The 10,000-nt window shown below is 40.0% G+C and overlaps 1 protein-coding gene across 1 annotated transcript in view; it reads left to right on the top strand.

Moving 5' to 3' along the window:
* The first annotated feature begins 593 nt into the window (after positions 1-593).
* Positions 594-10,000, top strand: part of npas3 (neuronal PAS domain protein 3) — an 87,861-nt gene continuing 78,454 nt past the window's right edge. Inside the window, exons 1-2 of the mRNA XM_031847218.1 lie at positions 594-606; positions 4,107-4,237. Of these exons, the coding sequence (XP_031703078.1) occupies positions 594-606; positions 4,107-4,237 (144 nt within the window). The remainder of the gene's footprint in view (positions 607-4,106; positions 4,238-10,000) is intronic.

Genomic DNA, 10,000 nt, shown 5'->3' with positions numbered 1-10,000 from the left:
TGTTTGTTTACTGCACATCTCTGTCTCTGTGTGTGTGTTTACATCAACGTCATATCAGCATAATTTACACACACACTTCCACCTTTCAACTCGCTTTCCAATTCTAATTAATCCGTTTTTAATCCCTCTGAAACGGGCAGATTTGGTTTCCTTCACCTGGAGCCTCTCGCTGCTAAAAACCTGGACCTCAATCAGACCAGATGATAAAACTGTAAAAAAATAAATATGGAGAGCAACACAGCTTGTGATTATCTCCACATCTCAGCCTCTTTTTCCATCGTTGTGTTGTGTTACTTTTAAAAGCGGCACGAGTTGATCCGTGACCTGCAGAGGCTCAGTGTGTCACACTACCAGCCTCCGTAATGGAAGCAAAACACTGCCAATGGAAGGTTTGTCAGGAGACTTCCACGCATCTACGACAACAATGGATCTGAGGCAGCAAAAAACGTGTCACGTAACCCTAAAGTTTAATATCATGAGGTTTCATGTGAATCCTCTAAGCCCACTCCCAAAAAGATGCTTCTGCAATAAAGAGAAGTCAACGTATCGGCTTATTACTGTCAGTTGTTACTACTTTCATTTTAATAGCATACATGTGCACCACTGGTAAAATGCAACTACGTATTACGTATTAATTGTTTTTAATTTTTATTTTCCGCTACTTCGCACTTCTACTGCATGACAGAGGGAGGTATTGTACTTTTACTCCACTGTAAGATAATTGGAAGCTGTGTTGTCAAAGTTGGTAATGTGTCTTTAGATATGGTTTAGATACTTCTGTGTGTCATTATGTAATTAATATTTGACCAAAATCAAGCTCAAATGGAAGTCGAAAAAAAATATTTTTGACCAGCGAATTGTGGTATGTTTTTTCCGTCATTGAGGTCACAATGACGGACTGAATTGTTGCCTAAACCTAAGTAGTTTAGTTGTCTGAACCGAACCAAGTAGTTTTGTTGTCTCAACCTAACTAAGTAGTTTGTTTTTTTGGTTTGTTGTTGTTTTTTGGTTTGTTTGTTTGTTTGTTCTGTTTGTCTCTGCCTTGTAAAGCGTCTTTGGGTACCTTGAAAAGCGCTATACAAAATTGATTTATTATTATTATTATTGTCTAAACCTAACTAAGTAGTTTAGTTGTCTGAACCTAACTAAGTAGTTTAGTTGTCTGAACCTAACTAAGTAGTTTAGTTGTCTGAACCTAACTAAGTAGTTTAGTTGTCTGAAACTAACTAAGTAGTTATGTTGTCTGAACCTAAGTAGTTTAGTTATCTGAACCTAATTAAGTAGTTTTTTTGTCTAAACCTAACTAAGTAGTTTTTTTGTCTAAACCTAACTAAGTAGTTTTTTTGTCTAAACCTAACTCAGTAGTTTTTTTGTCTAAACCTAACTAAGTAGTTTTTTTGTCTAAACCTAACTAAGTAGTTTTTTTGTCTAAACCTAACTCAGTAGTTTTTTTGTCTAAACCTAACTCAGTAGTTTCCTGTGAAGACGGAAGTGTAATAATAAAGTAAATTGACTCGTGTTGCTGGACTTTTTAAGGAGAACGCATAAAAAATGAGGAGAAACTTTTTTGTCAGATATCAGTCTTTCACGTTTATACATCTGACAAAGACATGCTCCACCCTAAACCTTCTGCTCAGCGTGACTGCGGCTCTCTATCGCAGTGAATGAACATCAACATGGTCTTGTATTTAGTTATAACACACAGTGAAATAGCAGCTATCTGGATATAAGTGCCCACGTCACAATAAGAAATGAAGGAACTGAAACACAGTTTTATGATGAATATAATTAAAACACAATACAGCCTGTTCATGACACATCTGTCTGTAGTTACAGTGCCGATATCCACAAGAGAACTATGAATATAATCCTAAAACATTGATATCTACTCAGGGACTTTGGTTGAGAAAAAAAGTCAGAACTCCTGAAAATATCAGAGATTACGTCATGCTAAGCTAGTTAGCATCAAACGTAGGTTTAAATGGTTTGAAATGTCATCTGAGGATAAGTGACGTGTTGGAGGACAAACACATTTCATGTGAAGGGCGACAACAGAGAGCAGCAAAAAACCTGGATCAGAACACACGGATACAGGACTTTGTGCACGTAACAAACACGCATATATGCACACAGACGACCAACACACACACACACGCAGATGACATGAGACAGGGTGTGTGTTAATGAGCAACCCAGCATGGACGGACATTGATGAGGCTCATTGACGATTAACATCTCATTAACATCTCGTTAGCTGAGAGAGCAGACTAAATGGACACAGGCAGAGCAGCACACACACACACATATATCATGGCAGGCATTAGAGGTTAAATGTCAAAATTAGACAACATGATCAATTCTATATTTCTCCAAACATCCTCCGCTGCCCCCCACGTTACTTGTTTATTCTAGACATTACGGTAAGAGACCGTAAGAGCTGACTTCAAAATAAAAGCGTCATTCAGCTAAATGTGATAGGAAATGTATTTATTTTATTGAATAAGTCAGTCAATATGTCAATACTAAATACATAAAAAACATACTTGGGTAAATAAAAAATAATGATGAATATTAGATGATAAATAAAGTGTCAAATATTCAGTAAATCAAACTTAACAATAAACAAGACTTTTCCAAAGACCAATCTGACTTCAAAATAAAAGCAGACCACCTCAGAGTGTGACTCAGAAACGACATTCTGATGTGGACTTTCAAAATTAAAGCCTTTTAAAATGTCATAGGAGCTGTGTTCCCTCTAAACTCGCATCAAAGGGTTAACTCAAACAGCATCTTGTATGAGATAAAACACTAAAATATCTAAATTTATTTTGTGTATCACAGCATTGCCTTCAACCTTAAAGTGTTGATTCATGTGCACCTCATCTTCTGTGTAATATGTATCCTATAATATATAAATATAAAGATATTTAAAATCTGTACGGATTGTAAGGAGATATTACTGTCTCGCTCCCTCTCACACGTGCATTCAAACAATTAATATTCATAAAATATTAATATCATATAATAAGATATAGTCATATATAGATATACAGTATATATATATATATAAATATATATACGAGTGGATATAACACACAGACACACAGACGGTGGTGTATCAGCAGCAGCAACAGTAGGGAACCACATGTAATTAGCCTGCCTGACCTCAGGAGTATTAATGCCTGTGTGCGTGTGTGTGTGTTTGAATCAGTGTATTGTGCTCAAGGAGTCGAGTGTTCTGCCATGATCTTCACATAACGATAGCATTAGACACACTCTGATCCGTCTGTGTGTGTGTGTGTGTGTGTGTGTGTGTGATTCACTGCTGAAGTCGACTGTTGCGCCGTGATCCTCTCATAAATACACCATTAGACACACCTTGATGTGTGTGTGTGTGTGTGTGTGTGTGTGCAGACTTACCTGTCCACATATCTGATGTTGTCAGACACAGACCTCCTTTGTAGTACTGCAGTACTGTTGAAGTATACACCAGTGTTGGTGGTTGTGTGTATTTACTAGAAAGGTACTTTGTATATTTACTCTCTCCATCATAAAAGACCCTTAAAAACGATGCTCTCTGCTTTCTGCTAACAATCCCACAATGCAATGCTCTGCAGTTTACAGATATCACTGTTGAGTGTTTCTACAGCTCTCAGTAGTCGTGTTTCCTTCAAAGTATCATGGAGAAAAAACAGTTTTTAATGCTTGCTTGAGTCGTGTTTTGTTACATAATGAACATTTAACTCACATGACCGATCAGCTGTTTCTGAATGCTTCTATCGTCTCCAGACAACTTGAAACATGGACGACACCAGCTGACATGAAAGAACTATGAAAGCTAATTCTCTCTCCATGTTCCTCTTGTAGATGGTTAGGAGACTTGTTTAGTTTCCTCTTCACAACCTTCTTCTTCTTCTTCTTCTTCTACTGTGTTCACTGGTAGATTACAGACATGTGGAGCCTTTAGCGCCACCTTCTGACTAAACTACACTGTAGCTGAGTTTATTTGCTCCAAACCAGTCGATGTAAAATCGGCTAATTTGCATTTCTTTCTTTTTTTACTGGAAGTGGAACATTTTAATAATAGAGATTTTCTCTGAAGTGAGTTAAACTTCTTTCTCTGTTGTGTCTTTGTTTCTGTTTTCAGTCTCTGGACGGGTTTGTATTTGCACTAAACAAGGAGGGACGCTTCCTCTACATCTCCGAGACCGTCTCCATCTACCTGGGACTGTCACAGGTGAGTCAGACACCTGTCTGTCTGTCTGCCTGTCTGTCTGCCTGCCTGTCTGTCTGTCTGTCTGTCTGTCTGTCCTCTATCTTGTCCATACAAACACACAAATGAAGCTTCTCTGTTCAGTCAAAGCAGTTTGGTTTTATACTTGGTTCTTGCAAATGTTTCAGTCTGTCGGTCTTCTTCTCTTCTCTTCTTTCTCTCTCTCTATCTGTCTCTCTCTCTCCCCCTCTCTCTCTCTGATTGTCTCTCTCTCTGTCTCTCTCTCTCCCTCATCATTACCAAAGACAATTCCCAACAAATTAAGGCTCATTTCAAATCTCATCAGCTCGTTGGACGGTTGTTGATTTGTGCAGCGAGCGACGACGCATATTTTATTCCTGTGTGTGTGTGTGTGTGTGTGTGTGTGTGTGTGTGTGTGTGTGTCGGGGACAAGTCATTGTACTCTGTGTGTCAGCTTGGTAACGAGTTCTTCGTCTCAATTGGTTCATTCTCCACCAGTTCCTGTTAATAGAGACAGACGTCCATTCTGAAGGTCGACACATCGGCCTTGGAGGCGCTAATAAGTCGGTATTGACAAGCTGTGTGTGAGTGTGTGAGTGTGTGTCTGTGTCTGTGTCTGTGAGTGTGTGTTGCTGAATTAAAAGGGATTCAAACATTTTCCTGTCTACGTCATGGCTTCTGTGTAAACTGCTAACGTGTTAATAAAAACAGTAAAGAAGTAACGTGCTGTAAAATACCTTCAAACACATTCATTCGACTTTAATCTCCGCTCGGTGTTTATTTCTGTGTCTTGATGAAGAGCAGAAGTCTTTATGTTGTTAATATTGACATTTGTAATTTTGTATTTTTGTGGGATATCTGAAATGTAATTGTCAGCCGTCAAAGACGATCTAGTTTCACTCACAATGTTGTCATTCTTCAAAAGGTCAAATAACATTCAGAGCTTCTTCCGCTGCTGTTAATCAGCTGAGACTCGCATGTCGGAGATTCCTGCAGTGCTTGAATGCACCACAGTAAAGGTCTCAGCATGTCAGACACCATCTCCTCTGCAGACTTGTTCCTTCACTGTGTGCAACCACCGATGCATGCGTTGAGTTCTCATCCTTAAAACAGACACTAGTTACGTTTTTATTGTTATTCTAACACAACAGTTAGAAAACAAGGAGAGCATTTCTTTACACTTTGAACCTTGACATTTATTTACAGCATCTAATCTTCAAAATGTGGAGGGCATGGGCAGATTATGAGTCAATGAGCTCCTCAGCACGGTCTTTAAAAAAGAGAACCCACCACCTCTCCTACATCCGTCTTTAGTCGTTTTGCATCTCTGTGTGTTTTTTTGTTTTCTTGTAGTCATTCTGTGTCTCTTTGTAGTCATTCTGTGTCTCTTTGTAGTCATTCTGTGTCTCTTTATAGTCATTCTGTGTCTCTTTATAGTCATTCTGTGTCTCTTTGTAGTCATTCTGTGTCTCTTTGTAGCCATTCTGTCTCTTTGTAGTCATTCTGTGTCTCTTTATAGTCATTCTGTGTCTCTTTGTAGTCTTTATGTGTCTCTTTGTAGTCACTCTGTCTCTTTGTAGTCATTCTGTCTCTTTGTAGTCATTCTGTGTGTCTTTGTAGCCACTCTGTGTCTCTTTGTAGCAATTCTGTATCTCTTTGTAGCTATTCTTTGTGGGGCTCACTGTAGTTGTTTTGGGTCTCTTTGTCGTCACTTTGTGTCTCTTTGTGTCTCTTTGTGTCTTTTTTAAATCATTTTGTAGTCATGTTGTGTCTCTTTGTAGTCATTTGATGTATCTTTGTAGTTATTTTGTGTATCTTTGTGGTTGTTTTACCCCTCATACTAGCTGCGAGTCTCTCTTTAGTTGTTCTATGTTTGTTTTTGATGTCCTCCTGGCTGGCACTTGTCTATTTGATTGATATTTTGTAGTTGAAGGGCAGGTGGGCCCCTGACAGTTTGAGCTTCAGTAATCCATCCACAGTGCTGGCTTCCTTTGCTGCTGGTGTGTTTTGGGGAGAAAGATGTAATGAGAGGTGTTTGGTGGTGGCTGCACAGATCAACGAGCCAATTGTCGACAGGAAGCTGCATTCAGTTGGTATTTTGAGAGATAGCTGCCAAGTCCTCAACAAAGCTGCAGTGACATAATTGTGGGAATTTGTTGTGGCGTGCATGAATGTGTGTAAACTGGCAGCTGTTCGGCCACACATAGCTTATCACTCTGCAGGCTGTTCTCGTACAGTACTCAAAGCTATAGATAGATAGATATAATAGATATAGTAGATATACATATCCCACAAAATATATTTGTATGTAATCAATGTAATCCTTAACCAGGAAGTATAAAGATTTCAAAAAGCCAAACCGTAATTTAACCCAGCAGACCGCTGTTTGTTCCCCGTGTGAAAAAGTCAACGTTGATTTATTTGTCACATAACTTCAGTAAAAACACTTCTGCAGTTATTTCAACCCAAACCACAAACCTCTTCCTAAACCTAACTCAGTAGTTTTGTTGTCTCTATGAGACCGAGATGCAGCATCTGTCCATCGTTTTCTGGAAAGAAAGTCATATTTACCGACATGCATTAGCCCCCCGCCCCCATTCTCTCTCTCCATTAGTTTAATGTGAACTCCTTGTCTCTGTGAATTAGATATAGGAAGCTCTCAGATATGGGAGCGAGGAATAAAAGGCCAATCAGTTTACCAAATTACAGAGGAAGGCACATCATTCTCCCCCTCTCTCTCTTTCTGTCACTGTGTCTCTTTATATCTCTCTCCCCCACTCCCTCCTGGATTAATTCCCCCTCCAAGATTGATTGATGATTTCTATCAAATAATTGATTAATTGTCAAATTGGGCCCCCTAAGCTTTTACCGACAGCTCCGCTGAGCTGGTTATCTTGTTCTCTCGGCTTTTATCAGCTGCTGAAGAAGTGGCACGCCGATTTAAGAAAAAAAAAAAAAAAAACGGAAGTGAAAGACAGACAGAGAGAGAGAGAGCTTGTCTTTGCCTTGTTCGAGTCTCACCCTGTAATCCTACATGTGTACACAGAGTTCGTCAACCTCCATCCTCTTAATTGCTCTTCCTTCCTCCTCCTCCTCTTCTTTAATCACTGCCCTTCCTTCTCCGCAGTTCTTTTTTAAAGGAAGGAAAATATATCGCTAATTATTTTTCAACTTTAATTAGATCGTTACAGGAAAAATGGCTGGGTGGTGGTGGGGGGGGGGATTCTTTTTAAGCCTTTTGACAAATTGACGAGGTTATGAATTTTCTCGCTCGGTGGCCGGCGCTGAAACAATCTTCAGGCAGATTTATGTGTAAAGAGGATTTGTCGGTTTAAGTCGTTTCTTCGGCGTCTCGTTGGGGAGACGGCGGACGTGGCCGGCCAATCAAACAGCCCGTTAATAGAGTCATTAACAAAGAGCGGTAATTAAACACGGCCGCTTAGCAAAGTTAGAGCCCCACTCCCACCCCCTCCCCAACTCCAACATGCACTCCTCTTCCTCTTCTATCTTTCTGAATTTTAATTCTTTACGATAATAAAAAAGTTGCAGTTTCTTTTGGTTGTTTGTTTAACGTCCACGTTGACTGGAGGTGCAGACGTGCAGCAGGTGTCGAATCAAATTATTACAAAACAGGAAATTAAATGTTGAATTTGTCATTTTAAAATGACTAAAAACTATATTATTATATTATATATTGTACTGATATTTAACGCGGTGCATGCAAATCCATGATGTGGAATCACCTTCACAGCTTTAAGAGTTTCATTATTTCATTTATAAGATATTTATCTGTTCTTTTATGTTCTGTTTTTATGAACTTGCTTGGTTCCAGAGCTGCAACCAAAATGATGATTAAATGATCAATTAACCTTTCCGTTCATATTATTGGATCTTGAATAATCATTCAGCCCAGAAATCAGGGAAGTGTGTCGCTGATTTAAAAAAATATATATTTTTTAATCGAATATGTTCCTAATCGATGCAGCAATTAGTTTTACTTCCTGTCTTTACTTCCTCTCTTTACTTCCAGGCTTTGCTTCCTGTCTTTACTTCCTGTCTTTACTTCCTGTCTTTACTTCCAGTCTTTACTTCCAGTCTTTACATCCTGTCTATTTCCAACCTTTACTTCCTGTCTTTACTTCCTGTCTCGTGGAATCAATAATTGTCATGTCATAGGTGAGTGACCCAAAGCTTTTTGTCACATCATGCGTTCAGAAGGTCAACAGGATAATAATTTTTTTTTTATATCGTTCGTCAGCTTTTTGTTTCGTTTGTTTCTCATTTAAAATGGACATGAAACAGGTGGACGAAGACAGACTTCCTGTCTCTTTCCTGTTAGACAGACAGCAGGAGAATCTGTCTGTCTGTAACACCCTGTTGATCCAACAGCCCAGCACCGTGTGTGTGTGTTCATGTAAATGTTAATGTGTGTGTGTGTGTTTATGAGAAGAGGCAATGCTTGCAGCTGCCCTCTTAGTGATCTAATTGAGACGTGTGTGTGTGTGTGTGTGTGTGTGTGTGTGTGTGTGTGTGTGTGTGCGTGTGTGTGTGTGTGTGTGCGCAGCAGATGGCTGTGTGTCCTCTGCCTGATGGTCCAGAGGAAAATAATAACTGTGTCGTCCCGGCCAGACCCAAATTAGACTGTTGGATTCTGGCCCGTTACGCCCAAATATGGTCGCCGGCCAGCTCCGCTTCCATGCCAGGCCGGCATATGCAGCGGCATGGGAGAGCACACACACACACAGACACACACAGACAAACACACATACACACACACTGCATGCATGACCCACAGGTAATATGAAGAATTTGGCTTTGCGTCTACTCTGACAACAAAGATGTGATCGAAAATAAGTCGTGGTTGTTTTTGAGAAGAAAACATTTTTAGCTTTTTTCTACAAGCGTCTCAGCTGACTTCTGTTTGATGTGTTTCTGTCTGAAAAACGAAGGAAGAGTCTTTAAACCTCTTCCTCACTGATGTGTGCAGGGCGATCGACATTCAGCCTGAACCAGACGAGTCTGTCTCTCTCTCTCCTATTGTTCACTGTATTGAGTTGGCCTGCTTCCAGATGACGTGTGTGTGTGTGTGTGTGTGTGTGTGTGTGTGTGTGTGTGTGTGTGTCAGTCAGTCAATCAGAGGTGTGTGAAGCGATTTGTTTCTGTCTTTGTCATTTAAAGAGGCTCTCCAGTGGCACACACACATGCAAGGTGATTCTGGTCGCACATGCACCAGGGCTATTTTGTTCACCTCACACACACCTACACACACACACACACACACAAAGTGGGTCATTGGGAAGCGAGGCAGAGAGCCTGATCTCTGCTCTCTTTCACTCCAATCCACATTCCCTCAGAGAGAGCTGGCGATAATACACACACGCACGCACACACACACACACACACACACACACACACACACACTCCCAGTATTCCCAGTGGGCTGCTGCTGGTCTGCAGGGGAGCATTGAATGAATTAGCATTAAGCAGCTCCAGCAGACTGTCAGACTGTCGGCTGCTTCCTTCCTCTGGTCTCTGAACGTCCATGCTGATGTCACAGAGCTGAGGACACTCCTCTGACTCCTCTTCCTCTTCTACTTCCTCTTTTTATTTTATATATATATATAAAATAAAAATAGATTTAAATACCTAAAAAATATTTAATTATGATTTGATGAATTTGAATTTGATTTCATTTTATTATTCCTCTTCTTGTCTCTCACCCTCCTCACCCTTTTTCTTTTCTTGCTCTCCTTCTCCTCTCTCTCT

This window comes from Anarrhichthys ocellatus, unplaced genomic scaffold (genome assembly GCF_004355925.1).
Source record: "Anarrhichthys ocellatus isolate YVR2014 unplaced genomic scaffold, GSC_Weel_1.0 scaffold7, whole genome shotgun sequence".
Taxonomy (NCBI): Eukaryota; Metazoa; Chordata; class Actinopteri; order Perciformes; family Anarhichadidae; genus Anarrhichthys; species Anarrhichthys ocellatus.
This window is presented reverse-complemented; position numbering and strand designations above follow the sequence as displayed.